The 21,423-nt window shown below is 52.0% G+C and overlaps 4 protein-coding genes and 1 non-coding gene across 5 annotated transcripts; 2 read left to right on the forward strand and 3 right to left on the reverse strand.

Moving 5' to 3' along the window:
• Positions 1-637: 637 nt before the first annotated feature.
• On the forward strand, positions 638-997 carry PHYSODRAFT_292853 (hypothetical protein; the record flags this gene model as incomplete). The annotated part of the gene is made up of 1 exon (XM_009515503.1): positions 638-997. The coding sequence occupies one exon, from the start codon at positions 638-640 to the stop codon at positions 995-997; it is 360 nt and encodes a 119-aa protein (XP_009513798.1).
• Positions 998-1,555: 558 nt separating this feature from the next.
• PHYSODRAFT_308319 (hypothetical protein) lies at positions 1,556-1,894 on the reverse strand (the record flags this gene model as incomplete). The annotated part of the gene is made up of 1 exon (XM_009515504.1): positions 1,556-1,894. One exon carries the CDS (start codon positions 1,892-1,894, stop codon positions 1,556-1,558), a length of 339 nt encoding a protein of 112 aa, XP_009513799.1.
• A 5,936-nt stretch (positions 1,895-7,830) lies between these two features.
• On the reverse strand, positions 7,831-7,903 carry PHYSODRAFT_t332. Its single transcript has one exon. It is a non-coding gene; the product is annotated as a tRNA-Arg (tRNA).
• A 54-nt stretch (positions 7,904-7,957) lies between these two features.
• PHYSODRAFT_292855 (hypothetical protein) lies at positions 7,958-8,685 on the reverse strand (the record flags this gene model as incomplete). Its single annotated transcript, XM_009515505.1, has 2 exons — positions 7,958-8,395; positions 8,458-8,685. 2 exons carry the CDS (start codon positions 8,683-8,685, stop codon positions 7,958-7,960), a joined length of 666 nt encoding a protein of 221 aa, XP_009513800.1.
• Positions 8,686-18,353: 9,668 nt separating this feature from the next.
• On the forward strand, positions 18,354-18,599 carry PHYSODRAFT_413109 (hypothetical protein; the record flags this gene model as incomplete). The annotated part of the gene is made up of 1 exon (XM_009515506.1): positions 18,354-18,599. A coding segment is annotated over one exon (246 nt), but the record flags the coding sequence as incomplete, so codon positions are not given.
• Positions 18,600-21,423: the final 2,824 nt, after the last annotated feature.

Consider the following 21,423-nt stretch of genomic DNA (forward strand, 5'->3'; position numbering starts at 1 on the left):
CGGGGAGGCTTGGGCGGGGAGGCTTGGGCGGGGAGGGTAGAGGCTTGCGAGTTGATTTCAAAAGTGAGATCGCAGCGCTGTAGCGCATCGAGCTCACCCGTTTCCTGCCCGCTCGAACGGTAGGAAGGTAGACCTATTCCAAGGCGGATAAGACACTGAGGGCAACTGCAACATCAAGATACACAATTAAATCGGCTAAGTGCAATATATTGAAGAGGGTATTGGTATTGTTACAATATTGATTGAGACGGCCGTCTCGCCAACAATCCATTTTCAGTATATATTGGGCGATCACTGGCAAAGCGCCTCCCAAGCGTGTAAAGTGGAGCAATGACATAGTGGGGGAGCTGCTGTGCTTGCTTTTCGCGGACGGAGACGTCAAAGAGGCACCTCGAGGGCGCAGACACGAAGACGAAGAAAGCCCTCGCATGGCAACACTTTGCCAGCCTGCTGTCACAGACGCTGGGCATTGTGCTGACCCATAACCAAGTACTATTTCAATGTTTGAGTGTAGAAATGAATGATACAATACTAACTGGAGTTTATGATAACAGGTTTCCCTGAAATATCGGAAGTTGAAGTGCATTATTGCAAGGAAAAGCTAAGAGTAACCGGTAATGCAGCTCGTGAAAGTGAAATGAATGCAGGACTTTGGTCCATTTTAAGCGATGCATTTGGAGGACGAGTAGGTATTAGCGGTGATGCCCTACTCGATTCTAGCGGTGATGCAGAAGAAGAGGAAACAGACGACAAAGAATCAAAGAGGATGTGGGAGCAAAGGCCAATCCACCTCCTGTTGCGCAACTTGCCACGGCGCCGCAAGGTGGCATGGAGACAATCGCAGCATCGCTGGGGTCCCGTCCTACTGGGAAGACCACTTCCGCTCGCTGACTGCTGTACTGCTGCAGCATTACGAAGAGACACGTCGCTTCCAAGAGATGCAGCTTCAATTGTTACAGGGGTTAGTGACGAAGAAGAACGAGTAGATAGCATATGATATTAACTGCTGTCAATGAAATTTCTGCTACTCAACTAGACTGCAGCTAAAATGTCCGTGCTATCATCGCGCTTAGCGATCCGTTGTTCATGTGCAATTGGCTGCTCAGTTTCGTGCGGGTCTTCGGCGACGCTGGCTGGCGCAAAGCGCAAAAGGGGGTCTTCTCCACCATAGTGTCTTGAGTCAGGGTAAGTAAATTGTGGAGAACTACGCAGCCTATAATTGACTTACACATTATCGGAGGACGTTTCCTCTAGCTTACCTAACACAATTCTGAAGCGTTTCTTGAGGCGGCCGAAAGCACACTCGACACCAATTCTTGTTCGAGAGTGCGTCAGATTGTACATGTGCTTCCAGCGATCTTGTACTGCCTCGGCTTCCGGAATCGTCGTGAGCATGTGGGTCCACAAATTGTAGCCCGCGTCTACAACTAAGTGTTTCCTGGTGGAACAAAGCTTGAGAGCCTAAGACGCACAAGTTCAATAGATTAGATAACAGCGTAGCATAGATAACCAAACCGATAACTTACCGTTTCCGTACAGCAGACCCATTCCACAGCTACTGGCCGTTATTCGACCCTGAGCGGATCGATATTGACCGAAAGAGACCGCAATGGCCGACGATAGCTTGCACATTGAATGCAGGATAGTTCTTGCGGCAATACCACCCTTCAAAATCGTGGCGGCGCGCAATCCTGATGAGCGTACCATTCACGGCATCAATAGTCCCAGGAAAGCCGGCGATCGCGAAAACTCCATCTTCAATGGCATTGACCTCATGCTCCGAGGGCATCACCACAAACGTATTCGACATGGCGCTGAGAACATCAAGCTTCTGGTTAATGTAAACGACCCCACGAGACCTTGATATGCCCAGCGCTGTGGCCGCTTGGTCCATGGTGCCACCTGGGCCAGGTAATTCATCGTTAGCGCCACGCGCTTGATTATCTTGTGCTTGCAGTTTGGGCCGGGTTCGCTTCCCCACGCTGCACGCACAAGCTTGTAGATGCGGAGGAACGATGCTTGGTCGCACCGTAGCTTCTTGTAGAACCAATCGATCCCGGTGTACGCAGCGCGTTCTCGAACATACGAGTGGCAAATGTCTTGGTGGGACCAGGTCGCTGCCGGAAGCCGCGCTTGTCTGCAGCAGCGACGACCGCGCCGACGCAGGCTCCTATTACAGCAGCGAGAATAGCAGCAGTGGTGTCGTCCATAGCACAAATGTTCTGGACCAGCACGCCTCGAGGAGCTGTTCCCAGAACAGGTGGTTCGGAACGCGAACTCCGCAAATCGGTACAATGTACTACTAATATTCTAACTAATAAGAAGACGTTTAATGTTTGAGGACAGAACGTGTTCCCTACTTGGACAAGGGCCTTAGTACCCTATTGGTGGCCCCTGAGGTTCTTGGTGTGCGAAGTGTGGTAGGGGCAACGATAACTCGATAATTGTAATTATGTTTGCGCTTATATTCGACTGTACTGCTTCGTTGTCTGCATGCGCATAACAGTTATCTACGCTTGCAGATCTTCGTCGTCGTGCAGACGCTTCGTAAATTATGGGCTTACATGTAGTCTGCTTTTCGCTACTTACTGACCAACCAGTACGTCTTGCGTGTAGCCAGGGGCAGGATTGCGAATTGCGGGAGTCTGGGGCAGACACTGGTGGTGCTCGATCTTCGCGTAAAGATCGCCTAAGCGATAAAGCGCTCGTAAGTGCTTGAGGAGCGTGTGGCATGAGGCTGGTCAAACGAAAGCTTAAAACCTTTTTATATACCTTAACCCCCCCCCCCCCGCGTGCCCACACGTTGTATATGACTACCTGTTATGAAAAAGAGCAGCATGTCATTTTCTACGTGAAATGCACAGGTGTAGGTGAAAATATGTACAAAGAACGAGTGGAAATTACAGAGAATGGTGAGTTAGACTGATTATTTGATTGGTAGTAGATTGCTAACAGGAAAGGATCTCCCCATCATGCGTATGAGACAGTGCCACAACTATGCCCTGGTTACTCCGATCAGATCAGACAGGATATGATACATGATTGTACACAGTGGCTCGAAATGTAGAATTAATGTCACCCGATATAACAGGATATGTAAAAGAAGAGGTAAGCTGGAAAGAAAGAACACTGTAGACACTATATATTGATCTGTAGGGTTATATTGCGCTTGCGGGTACCAATAAGCACCCCGTCAGAGAGAATACAGCCTGGGGAAGCGACCCAGTCCAATAAAACCGAGCAGGACGGGCGCTATTATAATATTGAGATGCCGTTAGCCCGCGGTTGAGAGGACGTGTCACTTGATTGCTAGCTAGGTACAGCAGGTTTTTGTTTTCAAGGCATGTACAGACTGGTATGTTGGGATGCAATCATAGAATACTTCCAGCATAAACCCGCCCTTGTGTTTGATTTTTGTTCACCCCCAATAAAAGGACACAAGCTGTAGTATATACACCCTGTTGAAATTTAGCTACCCATCCGAGGGCGCCTTAGACAACATGTGCGTCTGTCTGTGTTAACCAGTTTCCCGCCGGTTATAGGAATGTGTCGTACTTACGGAAGGCAATAGTTAGATCAAGTACGCATACTTGTAACATGTAGTATACAGCATTAACATGGTGTATATTGATCAAAGCCAGGAACCGAAAACCCCCGCAAAATATATTGGGGTTTGTATGGCGAAGCATCCCCCTTCGAGCTTGTGGTGAAAAACGTACACACCATGGTGCAAAACTTACACATTTTGGATCGTCCTGTAACGCATTGCGGGTTTTCTGCAAAGGGGGATGCTTCGCCATACAAACACCAATATTTTTTGCTGTGCTAAACTGGCCGGCGCTCGTTAAAGCATCCTGATTTTTCCTTGATGCAAGTAGCTCGCTTACAAAACACTAGAACCACAATAAGCCTTCTAACCGTGAGGGGATGAAACCTACACTACCGATGTTAACGCTAGGTTTAGAAGTCTAGCAGGTGATGGCTGGCTTGTATTTCATGATGCCAAGCAACTCGCGGCTACAGACCTGCTGCGGCATGCTCGTATCCTGCCTGCCACTATGCGGCCTTTTCTCACGCCGCTTCGAGTAATGTAACGGGGTTACACGCACAAGTGGCTACAGCCACTTGTAACTCTAACAGACACGACGTCTGTTAGAGGTTCGAAAGACTTTCTCGACCTTGGTGTAAGGTACACCAATGGCTACATACATTTGGAACCACCACGACGGGTGGTTCATACACATTTAGGATTCCTATTGGCTGAAAGCAGCATCTTTTAGCCAATGAGCGACTTGCATGTTAGCGGAATCCTGCCAACCAGCCGTTGGCAGATTCCTAGTTTAGAATATTACATTTAGGGGAAGTCAAACCATAAATCACAAATAACAGTTTTCATCTTTACCAAAACACGTCTTTATCTTATTTAAAGTATACTCGTTGATCTCGAGTATACTTAACTCAAGTAAAAGAAACCTACGCTTCCTCGTACACGTGCGCACACGTGTACAAGGTAGCAAGGTAGGCCCATTACAAGTAAGGTATCGTACAGATTGTTTGCTCTTGCAACTGTAGTCGCACCTGCAGGCGTGAGCGATCGCCCAGAGGTCGCTTGGCGTCGGGATTTTTGCCTTCGACGCCGTGACTGCTAGCTTCGTCGCTATTAGTAGCCGCGTCGCTGTTTTTCATCGCTTCGAGCCGCTATTACTCATTACGTCACTGCTGCGGGCCGCGTCGACGCCTCTAGCCAAACCCGAGGTGTTGCCGCCGGATGCAGCCTACCCAGCCAAACGCACCGCACCTCATCAGTAGTTCACGATTTGTTTGGCATAGTGGCGTCTAGTTTAGTTGCAGCGTGCAATCAGATCTCGGGCTGAAGTGCTTGTTGGTGCAGTTGCCATACTACATGCACACTTTGGGGCAGCGATCTGTGTGAGTCGGTCGGCGCGAGTGCTCCCCTGGAGAGCCTGTCCATTTAATACAGGGAAAATCCGGTTTGGGGCCCGTTATCTAAGTGATTTGTTCAATTGGGCGTTATATTGGCCATTAAAGGTGGTATTAGCCCCGTTGAGAAGCCTGTTGGGATACTTACATGTTCCATAGTCAGCAAAAGCTTTGTCGACTCAAAAACGGAAGTTAAGTTAAGCCCAATGACTGCTTCTCTAGTACGAATGAAAGATGCTTCGTGTGCCGCTAAGTTTGCGCTCTACTAACCCAAACAGGTGTCGAATAGCTACCCAAAATAACCTGGCAGTAGAACCCATAGCCGATGACTGCTTCTGTCCTCTAAAGCATCTTTAATGCTCAATAAACGCCCATTTTAACAAAGCCGTTAGATAACGGACCCCAAACCGAATTATTTTTAAATTGCGGACCCAAAACGGATTTCCCCTTTAATCAATCACCCTTCAACACCATTTCGACCAATCGGCATTGATCTGAAATCTGCAACCAAACCTGCTCCCCCTGGCATGGTAGGCAAAAGAAGCTGCATGCAGGCTTGACTGATCTCTTCTGATTCGCTCGTTTTTCCTGGAACCTGAAAAACTACCAACCGTGAGAACCCCTGATGTTGCGATAAGCTGGTCGCGCACCTTAGAGTGAGTAAGAAAGACATGAGTAGTACTCATATGGGATGTCTGCTTGCTTGTCAAACTGACATCGGGCACCCGAAACCATCCAGCCGGCCCCTTCACGAACATCGGATACCAGTAGCCGAGCTCCAGATGTACCGCCAGCTGTATAAAATGCTCACACCAACTTCGGATAGCTCAAACCAGGTTACACTACCCGACCAGAAACTCAATCGGGTACAGACAACGACGAGCGGTAACCCTTAAGTCCGGCAGACAAAGTCGTGGAATGCACAACAAGAACCTCACCAGCCAATCAGATTTGACCAGTAGGCTTCACCTGGGTATATCATATGATTTTATGTACTTTATATGACATTCTAAGTGTGTTTTATAATAGATTTAGTGTATTCAAAGTGTTTTTACAGTTGTGACGGACGGGGATTTATCTGAATTTTTATGTGGAGGATGACATTCAACGGTGCTGACTATTTTCGCCATTGTTTATACCTGATGCGACATTTGATGAATACACGTGTGTTGATAAAGTAAGTAATGACATAATGAGTAAATGAAGTGAGTAGTTCTAACTCACTAGCATTCTAAATGGTGTCAGCACAAGACGTGCGATAATTACATTGAATTATCGACGTTAGTGCGCCTTACACCCAATAAATATATTATTTACACTCTCCCAATATGGTCCACACCCGTAACGCTAGTAGTGGGTGAGCACCAGAGGTCGCAAAAGCTGAAAAGCGGTTGTCCAGCCGTACCGAACTTGAGACAGGATATCACTAATACAATCATTTCAGCACATTTGGCTTGAGTTTAGTAAAGTCAGGGGTGGTCGGAAGTTTGGGCCACTTGGTCAAAGTGGTTTATTGTAGTACAAAACGCAAAACCCAGGATGTTAACACAGACACCCTACTACTCTATACAACACAAAGGACATATCAGAAGCGCATTGCGAGTACTTAACACAGGCTGACTGGGAAAGGGTTACCGCACATGGCCTGTTTTCGGGACACTGTCGAATTTGAGGATTTCAAATATTTCGCTAATGAACGCAGAGCTTAACCCATCTTACAGTACACTTCGTGATATTTGAAATGAAGGTGGTGCGGTACTTTGGATCGTCCTAGGGCACTAGCTATCTAAGGTAGGGCGCTTGCATTTGTGCGGTTGCGAGGCAAGGTGGCCTCAGCTTTAGAGAATGCAAATCAGACAATCAGACGATATCATCTGATAGTGCGCAATTGGAGCGATGTGATTGGCGGATCAGGTTGCGATGTGACAACAGCAAGAGGATCAAGTTGCTTTTCAACAACTTCCGCGCTTAGAAGCCATTTTCATCGGCTCATATCTAGCTACTACATGGCAGTTCCACAGTAGATTGATGTGTTAAGTAAGATCGCATTCTATTCCATAATGACATGTTTTTAGATTTGCTTTATGCTACATAGCTTTTATAAAAAGCTAGGGACCAAATAGGCCCAATGCGCGCAAATCGAGTGAGCGGTTGGGCGGATACTGGGCAACAGCTGACGCACACACACTAGTATCCGAAGGCAATAACGCTTGTTGTTGTGTATGGGTAGTTACTGTCATGTCGGAACGGCGAAATTGCGGCATTAACCGCTTTTGAAGAAGTAAAAAAATGCAAATCCTGAAAATCGGTACCCTTTTCCCAGTCAACCAGTGTTAAAAATTGACGGAGCTACGGCCAAAAGTGTGGGTGGCCGGATTAATTTGGCCAGGAGTGTACCTTACACATTGTCTGAGGGTAACCGCGATGGATTCGCATTAGGCCTAGTTCTAACCGCGCGCCATGGTGCCATGCCATGCCATAGGGCTAGGTACCGATTTTGCATGGCACTCTATTTCCGAATGAAATGGCCTGCGCCATGGTAAGATGAACTACAAACACAGTTTAGCACCGTCGGCCAAAAGCGGGTTACATGGGTTCCTAATAGGTGTATGAACTAGTTTATACCAGCAGAGCGAAGTCTGATGCCCGTCGCGAGCAATTTTCCCATTGTGGCACATGGCACGACCAATTGCCATGGCACCGAAGCGTGCCATGCATAGCACTTTCACGGCACCAGTGACCTAAACTCGAGGAGCTCTCGGCCAATGAAAAATGACATGGCATGGCATGGCACGGATGGCACGCGGTTAGAACTAGGCCTTAATGTCCCGAGAGCGATGGAAGAATAGGATGGTCATACTAGTACCCACAACTCGTTTGAAAAAGTTTCGACCTTGATGGGACTCGAACCCACAACCCCCTGATTAGAAGTCAGATGCGCTATCCATTGCGCCACAAGGTCATCTGAGTTCCCGCTTTCAGTATTTCAGCTTATATTATTAAATAGTTACTGTTGTTAAACATTTGGACGGCAAACTCCTCTTACGGTTCCATCTACAAACGCCCAGACATTTTGCAGTAGCCCACCAGCATCAAAAACAGCGTCGGCGTACGCTTGTAAGCTCTCCGCAGCGTACTCGTGATTGAAATGGAGGAGGTCCGAAAATTTGCTGTCGAGCAACTCCAGCACGTGCAAGAACAAATTCGACAAACCACTCGAATTCCGACCAAAAAATGACTCAAGGTCGCTCCAGCGTATTGGGACTGCCAACTTATACAGCACAATGCATAGACCTTCGACACCAGTAGCTGCCGTACGCTCTCGAGTTCGAATGGCGCCGAGGTCGAATAGCTTGACAAGGGTAGCTAGCTGCGCTTTATCAAATCGAAACCTGTCGATGCACTCATTTGATAGTCCGTTAAAGTTGAACGGAGCTCTTGGTAGTTGTTCTGACTGTGTGTCAGCACACAGGAATGTTGAGATAGCAGCAGCCACGATGCATTCATCACCCTTACTGGCTTCGTACCAAATGCGTAATAGATGCGCTCTTTTTTGGTACCCCGAGTGAGTCGACGCAGTATCTGCACCTGTGCGCCGTCCTCGTCGCATTCGTCGCTGTCTGACCAGCTTATTGCAGCGGTATCCTGTTGAGCTGGGGGGCTTCTTTCTGCTCGTGTGCTGATGTCGCTGATGTCGCTTGCACTGGTACGGCTCGCGGTCGCTGGCACAGGCGTTGATGTCATGGCAAAGAGGAGGTACTGGAGCTCAAACTTACAGAGTACTACATGAGCGTGTTGTGAATCTGTTCAATTTAAGGACGGTATAGATACGATTTACCAGCCACAGCAAACATCCGGTTTTCAACGCTGCACCGTTAAAAGCTTGTTCGATTCGTGGGTTCCGGGCAAATCAACTTGTGGAACCAGTGCGTTTCACTGCGAAATTGGTGGATCCGGCTAGCTGTTGAACACACATTTTAAGAATGGACGGTTTTGCTAAAGACCTCTATTGTACAAATCAAATGACCTGTTCCTCGCAGCCGTAGTGAGAGTACGAACTGGCCGTGGTGACCAAGCTAAACTTCGAACTGTTAAATGCTGTTGTAGCCCAGCAGGCAGCTCGGGCGCCGATCGTGTCGAGTGACCGCTCATGCCGTACACGACGACAGTCAAGCCAACAGCGTCGGCAATGAACCGGGGATATGTCGACGAAAAAGCCCTCTTTAGGAAATTTTAGTCGGGGCAGTGCTTGATCTCTCTTGTTTTGATTTTGGTCGTTTGACTTCTCATTTGGTCATGAAACGGTGTACTACTCTGTTCCACCAATTTATAGGTATTTCATAAATGGGGACTATCTTCGCTTCAACTTCATATTTTTGAGAAAGTGAGGTCTTAATACAAAGCTTAAAGCAATGCGCATATGCTTGATTTTTGTTGTTCAGTGTCGGCAAGAATTGAGACAGTCACAGCACGTTTACCGCTACCGGATTTAGTCCAAACAATATTTTTTTTCGTGATTCCAACAAAAATTAGCGATAATTCATCAGAATTCCAGGATGGCTAGACCTTGCCAGTGTTAGCTTTGCGAACCAATGAAAGCGTGTGAAAAGCTTTCGTGACCGAGATATTACGCCTCAAAATTGCGAGGTTTTTCTATTCAGGGACGATATGATTGGCCAAAAATTAAACTGGCCCTAACCATCGTCAGATGGCCAATCAAATTCAGTGTGAGGTACACAAAAAACCTAACTACCTATAAATTCGTGGGACAGAGAAGTATCGTATTACACGAGATCTCTGCAGCCACGTATTTGATGCAACCGTGCGTAAAACTCAATTCACGACGAATGTAAAGGGCCCATTTACATAAGTAGGTAGAAGTTACATAGGTACATACACAAAAGTAGGTGCAGTCACACGGCTAGCGTGTGACCTGCTGTCATGTTCTGATTGGTTGAAAGTGGGGAGCCATACCCATTTCATCCAATCAGGTGCAGACTTAGATTTGAGTGGTTCACAAGGGTAAGGGGGCCTCCGCCCCCGTCCCATACATAAACAGAGTTGATTTTACCCTAAAGACAAGACTTGAGCTTATTATTGCAAGCTTCCTCTTATCTACAGTGTACGCTAGTGACAGTATCTCTTACCCCGTTACACCTGGTAGCACTTAGTAGTCCTTCCAACGTCCAAGACCAAGATGAGCCAAGTTCTGATGTCCGAAGGGTCCGGTGTAACCCTTGACCACACGAGTTTTCCCCACCTCACCCGGATTGAGTGGGAAGCTCGTCACCGCCTCGCTGCCGTGTCTGGCGAGTTCGTCGTCACGTCGCTGCTGAGCTCAGCGACCGCCGACCAACAACGCCAGGCTGCCCAAGAGTTCATGGAACGCGAGCTCGCCGATGCCAAGCGGCGAGTGTCAACTCTCTCGCATTCCTCCCGGAACGATGTGGTGAAGATGGAGACGTCGACGTATTCCGGCGCCGGCCAAGACCGACTGCCCCTGAACCGCTGGTTCAGGGAGATCGACATCGCCATCGCCTCGAGACTGATCGAGGCGCCGACGGCGAAAGTGAACTTCCTCCTGTCGCGTTTGTCGGAGAAGGCGAAGGAGTGGACCCTCGGCAAGCTTGTTGTGGACCAACACGCCTTCCCGAGTCTGGACAGTCTCCAGAAAGACCTTCGACTTGCGTTCGAGCCTCCGCAAGACGGATCGCGGATGCGTGCAGAGTTCTTCGCGTTGAAGCAGGGCAAGCTGTCCATGCGCGACTACGTACAGAAGAGTCGTCACCTGGCCTCGTGCATCGTCACGAGCCCCATCGACATGGCTTCGCAGGTCCACGTCTTCGTGTTTGGCATGCGAGAAGGAATGACGCGCTATTGTCTCACGCGCGCCGATACGAAGTCGCTGGAAGAAGCGTTCGCCCTCGCATTGCGCGAGGACTACACGGTATCCGCTTCGTACTCGCGACGGTTGCCGGCGGACGCTCGGGCAGCGATGCCCGAGCCAATGGAAATCGATGCCGTCGAAGCCGCGGAGAATAACCGGCGGTACTACTCGCGCGGCGGCCGCAATTCCCGTTCGCTGACCTGCCACCGTTGTGGGAAGTTGGGTCATCGCGCGGCAATCTGCCGCGCGCCTGCGCCGATGCACGCTGCAGTCGCTCGCGCCGACGACGAGATCCTGGTCGTTCAACCAAAAAACGACCGGGACCAGTAGGTGCGGGGCGCCCTACTGGCTGGAACGGAGGTCCGGGTCCCCCGGTGGCAAACCGATCTCCTAGCCCCCCCCCCAGTGCTTCACGCACACTTCAATGCCACCACCACCAGCGGCGACCACAGACTGATCATCGTCAGCCTGCACGTCGCCGGCGCGCGGCGTCCTCTCCGTGCGCTCCTGGATTCGGGCGCAGCGAACAACTTCTTCCGCGCCTCGTGTTTGTCGCTTCTTCCCTCGGACATATCCGTCCGCGAGGGTCCCGGCGTCGTCGCCATTAAGCTCGCTGACGGCAAGCCACACCGTGTCCCACGGCGTGATATCACGCTGCCGTACACGTTCGACGGCTTCCGTAGCAACGACGACTTCCTGGTGATCGAGATGAACTACGCGTTCGACTGCATATTGGGCATACCGTGGCTGACACGGTATCAGCCGGAGATCGCTGGCTGGCCCGATCAGTCATGCGTCGAGCCGACTACGACGCGAGTGAAGTGTTCACTCATCTCCTGGTCGCTCCGACGGACTGGCCCCACGTTACCGTCGTGGATCGTTCATCCACGACGCAAGCCCTACACAGAGCGAGCGATGGCCCTCTCTGTATGGCATGTGCGGTGCTGTTGGATGAACCGACAAATGAACGCGAAACCTCGCAGCGAAGCGAGGTTGTTGCGACGGCGGTCGAGCGAAGGCGACTCCCGCGAACCAACGAGGCGGTCGAGCAAGCGGTGCTCCCGCGAATTAACGAGGCGGTCGAGCAAGCTGTGCTCCCGCGTACTTCCGGTGCGGACTCCGCACCTAGAGGAGGGTGAAGTATCGTCCAGCGATAGCGACGATGTGTCGTCTAGTGCCAGCGGGTCGTCCACCTCGAGCTCCTCCTCGAGGTCTTCGAGGAGGAAGAGGAGGAAATCCAAGCGACGGCGTCTCAGGCCACGGAACAACACTAAAACCGCACCTCCCCCGACGGAATCTGTCTGCGCTGTCGAATACGTGGAGGGTGCTCCACGGGGCACGCGGGTCATCGAAGTCGCGAGTCCACCTCGCGACGCTCGCGGAATCACTCGGCTCCCCGGGCTCTCGTGGAAACACTTCCTTCGCGATCTGAAGGCTGGTGACATCGAGCAGGTGTGCTTGATCACCGAGGCCGACGGGACAGCCGAGGGTCTTCACGCACTCAGCGGTGACGACGCGTCGTCGCGGCCGAGGAGTGCCGAACCGAAGTCTGCCCGCGAAGAGCGATTCGCAGCGCAGTCCTGGGAAGCGCTGAAGAAGTCGGGTAACCCAGTCTACGATACCGCGCGCGAGTTTGAAGACGTCTTCCCTGATGAGATCCACGCCGAGCTTCCAGCCGACCGCGGAGTTCGGCACGAGATCGACCTCGCGCCCGGAACGAAGTACTGCGTGACGCGGCAGTGGCCACTGCCGCGAGACCAGGTCAAGGCCATCGACGAGTTCTTCGAAAAGCGCCGCCTGGCCGGCCACGTCCGCGAAAGCACCTCCCCACACTCTAACCCCACGTTCTGTGTGAAGAAGGCGACTGGCGGCTGGCGCATCGTCCACGCGTTCAATAAGCTGAACGACGCGACCATCCCGGCACAGACCCCGATCCCGCGGAAGGACATGGTACTCGACTCCATGTCAGGTAGCGTCATCTATAGCGCCATCGACCTGACGGACGGCTTCTACCAGGTCCAGCGACATACCCCTCACGGCAGTAAGCACCCCCAGCGGAATGCTTTGGGAGTGGCTCGTGATGCCACGGGGTCTGAAGAACGCCCCAGCCACGTTCAACCGCATGGTGTCTCACGTACTGCGCCCGCTCCGCGACTTTCCTCAGTGCTGTCGAGGTCCATCTTCAACACTTGAGGCAGGTATTCCAAGTGATGCGCGAGAACAAACTGTACGCGAATTTGAAAAGTGCGTCTTCTGTGCGCCGGAGATTCCCGTACTCGACTGCTACGTGAGCAAGGACGGAGTTCGCGCAGATCCGGAGAAGGTCACCTCGATCTGTTCTTGGCCAACTCCCAAGAACCTCACGGAGCTGCGTCAGTGGCTGGGTCTGGCGAATTATCTCCACAAGTACACGAAGAATTACGCCGGACTGATCCAACCGCTGTCTTCGCTGCTGAAAAAGGACGCGACGTGGTTGTGGTCCCCCGACCACCAAGCTGCGTTTGATTCCGTGAAGAAGAGCTTGGCGGAAGCGCCGATCCTGATGCTTCCGGATCACACGAAACCGTTCCATGTCGTGTGCGACGCGAGTGATTTTGCAATCGGCTGCGCGCTGATGCAGTTCGACGATGAGGGCCACGAACGCGTCGTGAGCTACCAGTCACGACAAATGAAGCCTGCCGAGAGGAATTACCCCGTCCACGACAAGGAGCTCCTCGCTATGCGCTACGCCCTGGTCAAATTCCGGGTGTACTTGCTCGGAGAGCAGACATTTGCCGTGTACACGGACCACGCGTCGCTGCGCACCGCAATAAAGACTCCACACTTATCGCAGCGCATGGCGCGATGGCTCTCGTTCTTCGCCGAATACAATTTCGTGGTGCACTACAAGCCCGGCAAGAACAACATCCTAGCCGACGCGCTGTCCCGCCGACCAGACTACGACCCACGACGACTAGTCGGTCAGCAACTTGCTGACGACGATGACGAAGATGAAGGCTGCGCATGTTGCATCGCTCTGGGTATCAACGCGACGATTACAACTCCAGTCCTGCCACTGCGCCAGCAGATTGCTGATGCGTACGAACACGATCCGTTCTACGCCAACATCATTGCGCACCTCCGTACTCCAAGTGCAGAGTCATTGAAGAAGCTGACACGCCCTACGCGCAGTCATATCGAGCGATACCAGCTCGATGGCCCATTGCTGACATACACAATGGACGCCTTCGATCCTCCGCGCGTCGTCATCCCCGCCGATGACGACCTCCGTGCTCGTCTCGTCCACGAGTATCATGACGCTCTAGTGGGTGGCCACTTAGGCCGCGAGAAGACGTTCGCGGCGATCTCGAGGGACTTCTATTGGCCTCGGATGTACAAGTGGATTCGCAAATGGGTTCGGACTTGCGAGACTTGCCAGCGCGTCAAACCAGCTCCATCATCACAAGCTCCGCTGCGCCCGTTGCCTATCGCCACGGAAGCGTGGCGATCTGTCAGCATGGACTTCGTATTCGGCCTTCCATCGGACGACCAGGGCCGCTCGGGCGCCCTTGTCATCATCGATCGCTTCAGCAAGATGGTCCGTCTTGCTCCTGTCGAAGCCCAAGTGACAGCTGAGGCGACCGCGTCCCTGTTCCTCGACCTCGTATTCCGGCATCATGGCCTGCCGGAATCCATCGTCTCTGACCGCGACCCTCGCTTCACATCGACCTTTTGGGATCGATTGTTCGAACTGCTTGGCACGCGCTTGTTGATAACGACGGCAGCTCATCCTGGAACGGATGGGCAAACGGAGCGCGTCAATCGAGCCGTTGAAGATGTCCTTCGCAGCTACGCCACGTCGTTTCCGTCGTGGAGTACGTTCCTGCCGCTCGCCGAGTTCGCTATCAACAACGCAGTCCATGCGTCGACATGTTTGACGCCGTTCTTTATCAACAACGCGCGGCATCCGCGCGTTCCAGCGACGCTCGCCTTCGGATCTTCGTCCGGCTCCGCGCGCTCCACTCTTGGTGGGGGAGGAATGGATGCAGGGCCGAACCGCCCGGCACTCGTGTCGAGTGCAGCCGAGCCGCGAGGGAATAGAAGCAGCACTGTGGCGTCAATTCCACCGGTAGCAGAACCGGTGGACGCGGAAATACCGGTTACGGCAACGGATGCCATGTGTGGAATTGCATCACGGACGCGTTCGAAGGCTAGAAGATCGACCGACACTGCGCCCGCATCTGACTCTGCCAGGCCACCGGCGGCCAACTTCGCCCCACGCGAAGCTGCTTCGCCGATCGACTCCGCAGCGGTATCGGAGTTCATGCTGCGTCGTCAAGCCATCGCGAGATTCGTGCGTGATGCGCTGCAGTCTGCTGTGGATAAGCAGAAAGAGTACGCAGACCAGCGAGGCCGGAAGAACACGAGCGTCTTCCGCAAAGGAGACCGAGTCCTGCTGTCGACCACCGGAATCCAATCGACAGCAATTACGAACCTTGGCGCGAACAAGCTGGCGCCAAGATACATCGGTCCATTCAAGGTTATCAAAGTGCTGGGAGACGCCTACACGCTAGACATACCGACTGCTATGCGTCTCCACCCGACGTAGAACGTCGGGTGGCTCAAACCGTATCTTCCTGCTGTTGTCCCCGACTCCCGTCCGTAGCGCCGCGGGCGGGCTCGTAGTCCGATCCCCCATGACGTCGACGCTGACGCCAGCTTGGCCCAAGTCCCTGACGCTCACGCGCAGACTGTTCCGCCTGCGGTGCCCCGAATGCAGCCCTCTCCAGACGACGGAGGCGCTCCACCAGCGCGCGTCGATCGTGCTGAGACTCTTCCGCCACTGCCTTGGCCGCGCTCGCCCGAGTGCGAGCGCTCTCCGCAAGGTTCTGCGCGTCCAGCGCGTCGTTCTGGGCCTGCTCCGCCTCGGCCATCATTATCCGGTACTGCTCGATCGTCACCCGCGGCACAGACGCAGCAGGATCCGAGCGCGCAGGTAGCTGATGAGTTGACGTGGCCGACGAAACCGGCGGCTGTTCGACTCGAAGGGTCGCGCGCGACGTTTCACCCCCATGTTCCGCCCTACCGTCGCGATGGTCCACCCCCGCTGATTGACGCAGCTGGCGATCAGCGCTGGATTGCCGAGCGCATCGTAGACCATGACGTCCGCCGGAGTCGCGAGGAAGGTCCTCGCGATAGTGATGCGCCGTCGAAGCCGAAGAGAAGCACCCCTGAGAAGCACTATCGCGTCCGCTGGCTGGGATATTCGCCAGCGGAGGATACGTGGGAGCCACGTAGTCGCCTGCTGCAGGATATCCCGGATGTTGTGCGCGAGTATGAGGCTACACTCGCGCTGGCGAAGACGAACGATGACGCGCTGGAGAACCGCGTCCTCGCGAGTGACTGCGCTCGCGTGCCCCAGCCGAAGGCCACCCTCGATCACGACTGCGGCTGCGACGAAACTCCGGCGAAGGGTCGCGGCGGTTTCGGCCGCGACTGTAATGACGATTCCGGTTCTCCGGCTCCTTGGAGGCTATAGAGCTCCCAGGGCTTGAGCTCGTGGTCCATCGCGTGGGGCACCGACACGAGCGACGGCGCCGGGTTCAGCGTTGGCCGCCCGCCGTTTCCGTCGCTTGAGCTCGACATCGACATCGTCGCTCGGCGCGCGTTGCCGAGTGTTGCCGTCGGATCTTTCGCCGTTGTGAAGACTGTTCTCGAGAGTTCCGTGCCCGCGCTTAAGTTACCTAAGCGCAGCTTAGAGAGGAGGGTGATGTAAAGGGCCCATTTACATAAGTAGGTAGAAGTTACATAGGTACATACACAAAAGTAGGTGCAGTCACACGGCTAGCGTGTGACCTGCTGTCATGATCTGATTGGTTGAAAGTGGGGAGCCAGACCTATTTCATCCAATCAGGTGCAGACTTAGATTTGAGTGGTTCACAAGGGTAAGGGGGCCTCCGCCCCCGTCCCATACATAAACAGAGTTGATTTTACCCTAAAGACAAGACTTGAGCTTATTATTGCAAGCTTCCTCTTATCTACAGTGTACGCTAGTGACAGTATCTCTTACCCCGTTACAACGAAAATACCTGAAGTGACACCTTTTCCGTACAACCAACATCCATTCTTATTAAAGTGAAAAATCAGTTTCAGACTCTTCTTCTACGCTAACACAGTCATTCGTCGGCTCCGGAACTCTAGAAGTGCTGTCATCTCCTCGCGGTCTCATGGGCACGAGCCCTATCATAAAAAACGCAGAATTGTCGTAGTGGGCGGAGAATTCGTGGTTGAAATGGTAGCTGACGTCGAGGCTTCGGCATCTTGACTTGGACGAACGCATCACAGATACGTCCATTGGCTGAGCGAGTACTTGACCAGGTGGGATCTACTTAGACCGCTTGCCTGTCCCGGGACTTGTCCCGATTGGTCCACGATTACATAGAGGTGACCCCCCTCCTCTTTGTATATTAACGATCAATGAAACAGTAGTGTACTGTCGATGACTTGAGGAAGATTACTGGTTAGAGGTAGAGTATGTTACACCTAGGAAGATCAATTTCTTTCGATGAGGGGATGATGCCAAACAAGAGCCGCTTCAATCCAACTCGGGTTTACAACAAGGAAACCCCCCGAATAAGTGGGGCACCAAGTTTTATTTGACATGCTGCGCTAAGACCGTGTACTGTGCCAGGTGAGTTTTTCTACTTGAGTTTCTGGGTACTCAAGAACTGATTATCTGACATTTTGTTTGTGCTTTTAGAGTTGAAGTGTACTGTGGCAAGCAAAAAGTAGCCAAAAAAACATGTTGGACCCGCAGCGGTGGTACGCAATATTTCTAAGGTGTTGCTTGACCAACCAATGAAGCGTATGATCATTACCGACAACTTCTATTCTTCGGTGGCATTATCGCTAAAGTTGCGATCGATGGACTTGTATCATGTCGGAACGGTGCGGACGAATCGTTTGGGGTGGTGTAAGGACATCCAATACACACAGAAGAAGCGACCAAAAACAATTCCGAGAGGTACGTACCGCATAGCGCAAGCCGTGGATCGCCCAGAGCTAATGGCGTTGTCCTGGATGGACTCACGACCCGTCAATATACTAGCAACGGGCTGTAGCATGGTGCCGACATCAGTTCTTCGGACTGAAAAGGATGCGAGTCGAACGACGGTTCCATGTCCCTTCATGGTGTCTGAATATCTCAAGGGAATGGGCGGTGTAGAAGTCCACGATCAAATTCGGCTCCAGCGCTACTCGCTCCAAAAAACCGTTGCCCTCCGGAAGTACTATAAACAACTTTTTCTCGGCCTCGTGGACATGACGGTTACGAACGCATTTATCATCTACAAGTTCATGCAGAAGAAGAAAAGAGAAAATGTGATCACACACGCGAAGTTCTTGCGCAAATTGCATACGGATCTGCTAGCTCTTCAAGCTTCGGACTTTACAACAACGGTTTCGGAAAAGAGATATTCCAGTGGGCAGGCTGATGTGGAAAGCCACAAACTCGAGCAGGGTCAAGAACGTTATTCAAACCAGAAAAAAACGACGCCAGTATCTCTGCAAGGTGGGTTCAGTTTTCAGCGTGGGCAAGGGCTGCGAAATAACATTTACGTGCCCTACGTGCTCGGCAAAGTTTAATCGGAGAGTCGCACTTTGTAACACGGTTCGCAGGCTCGCAGCTGGTAATACTCTTACTTGCTCGCAAATATGGCATGCTTCGTGGAAGAATGGAACCCAATTGCTGCGGGATGTATCAAAACGGATCCGTTTCCGAAATGGGAAACGCAAACGACCTGCTTCAAACACCAATTACTCGGTCGCGACCGACTAATTCATCAAGGGCCAAGCCGTCTCAAAACCTCCTGTTGTGGTGAGCTGGATGACGCGATGTTTAGCGCTTGCCTCGTGTTGCAGTGCTAGGGTGGACGTGAAGATGCTATGCGCAGTGTGGGGAGGCGTCGACCCATGGCTCACAGCTGAGGCGGTCGCACTGGCTGATGTTACAAATCTAGAGCGGACAAGACTATTCGATGTCTAGGAGCTAGACGACCCCCTTCTCAAAGTTGGGGCGGGCGGATGACTCGATTTTCAGGCTTGGGGCGGGCGGACAACTCGATTTTCAGGCTTGGGGCGAGACGGATGACTCGATTTTCAGATTTGGGGCGGGCGGACGACTCGATTTCCAGACTTGGGGCGTGACGACCCACTTCTCAAAGTTGGGGTGGGCGGACGACGCGAGTTTCAGACTTGAGGCAAGCCGACCCACTTATTGGAGTTGGGGTTGGCGGAAGACTCGATAATCAGACTTCGAGATGACCCAGATTGGAGGGCCACAGCCCACACTGCTAGATCGGAAGGCCATGCTGACTACAAATCTGCTGCTGTCGCGAGCTGGATGACTCGATGTTCAGAGCTTGGCTCGGGTTTCAGCGCTGAGGTGGACCAAAAGATGGCATGCTCAGTGTGGAAAGGTGTGGACCCATGTTCCACAGCTGAGGCGATGGTCGTGCGGGACCATGCTGGGTCGACGAGAACATCCTGAGCCTTATTCGGCAGTATGATGGAGGTACCGACGATTCTCACGATGATATGAATGGATTTACTTGGGCTTTGGGGAATAGATAACTGCGCTCAGTATCGGGCTCCTCAAGAAAATTCAAATTCTGTGTTATGACTTAGGCTATCGAATCTTGCAGCCGTCTTCTTAGCGACAGAATATGTCTTACAATGTCAAACGAAATCGTTGGGTGCGAATAAACGCCCTCATCTGGGCATGAAGTCGAGTGTACAGAGTCGCTAAGCGCAAGCTTCCGTTCGTCTCCTCCAAGAGCTCGTTCACGGTCTCAGCGGCCTCTTCAAGCGAGAACGCTTCGTTCTTGACCCATCTTGATCGACAGCACCGGAAGATAATATTGGGCAGTTCTCACATGTTGGAGCTGCTGGTTCTCAGCAAGTAAAGCATCCAGGTCTGTCATTAGCTCTGGGTACGTCGAGGGGGCGCGGAGCGGGGAGAGGCGAGGCGAGGCGAGGCGGGAAATGAGACGCACTGGCTTCAGTGGTGGGGGAGGTCCGGGTAGATAATGATCCACTATTCGATTTGAGGGGAAACTAAATATTACAGATATTACGATTAGCACGCAGAGTTGTTCGGGCACTGACAAACCAATGGTGAGCGCCACACTAAAGCATCCCATCCAATCAGCGATGGCTTTTTCAGTGGGTTTGTACAGAATAATCGCACGGAAATGGTAAGCATACTTGACTATTCTGTATAACAAGCGAGCTGGCTGCGCCGTAAACGGCGCAGCTCTCTGAGTAGTCACAATTCCGATTAACGTTTTTATTAGCTACCTAATCAACTATACCTTTGTACACAATGTTTAGAATGCAATATCCATCCTCCTCTCGGTGCGCGTTGTAGTCGACCGCAATCTTAACATGACGCCTACATGTCGCCCGAGAAAGTGCCACGTACAGCTGACCATGTGCAAATACTGGTTGTGGTAAGTATATACCAAGCGCCCGTAGTGTTTGCCCTTGAGCCTTGTTAATAGTCATGGCAAACGCGAGTTGAACTGGAAACTGGCGCCGACGAAGCTCAAATGGCAGACCGGAGTTGTGAGAAATCAATGGGATGCGAGGGATGACGACAACTTTGCCTGTGAGGATTCCTGTCAGCCCTTTAGCTTCGATGTAGTGGTCGTGCATGTGGCAAACTTGAAGACGTGTTCCATTGCACAGCCTCGCCGTTAATGTTTCGAAGTAAAATGATTGGCGCACCAACCTTGAGGCGCAGAATATGTGGCGGCATCCCCGATATACTCAGAGAATTTAAAAACTCCTCGGGAAACACGGACGTATCGGACCCTTGCGCATCTTCGACCGTGTCAATAGATACGTACTCCTTGATTGTCCCTGGGAGTGGTTCGATTGCTGCGTCATTTATCTTCAATACATCGGCATTTACGGCGTCAGAATAGCTCTGCCCGCAAAGTAGTCATTTTCGAGGTAACGCTCCTCCATACCATCATAAACATCGTCAATAAGGGCCTTTGCCTTTTCCACGTCAGCTGGAGCCGCCAGTACCATGTCTTGTTGTATTCGCGTGTAGTCGCGTCCTCCCTCGATACAACCTTGATTCCGGCCTTCTCCAACACGCAGTAGAAAATCAGCAAACGTTTGTGTCTCCATCGCTGTCGTTTCATTCGTCATACCTTGAACGCTCATGTTGGTCTTGAGATGAAGAATTGAAAAGTTTGTCCACAATGAGGACCGCTTAATGCAGCTGTTGACGACTTGGCCAGGTGTTCCATGCGGAATTACAGGAAGAATTTGACGGAAATCACCGTCCAACAGCATAACCTTACCCCCAAAAGGTTTGTCGTTCTTCATGAGATCCCGTAGCGTGATATCAACGGCCTGAAAACCGTACTTAATCATCAGTGGAGCTTCATCCCATACAATGAGAGATGTTTGCCGTAGTAGGTCGGCTCGATCGGAGCCGACTGTGACGTTACAGGTGGACGTAGATGTGAGGTCCAACACTAGTTGGAATGTATAGTGTGCCGTCCTGCCGCCCATTAGCTGTGTGGCTGCAATTCCGCTTGAGG

Source organism: Phytophthora sojae (assembly GCF_000149755.1).
Source record: "Phytophthora sojae unplaced genomic scaffold PHYSOscaffold_1, whole genome shotgun sequence".
Lineage (NCBI taxonomy): Eukaryota > Oomycota > Peronosporomycetes > Peronosporales > Peronosporaceae > Phytophthora > Phytophthora sojae.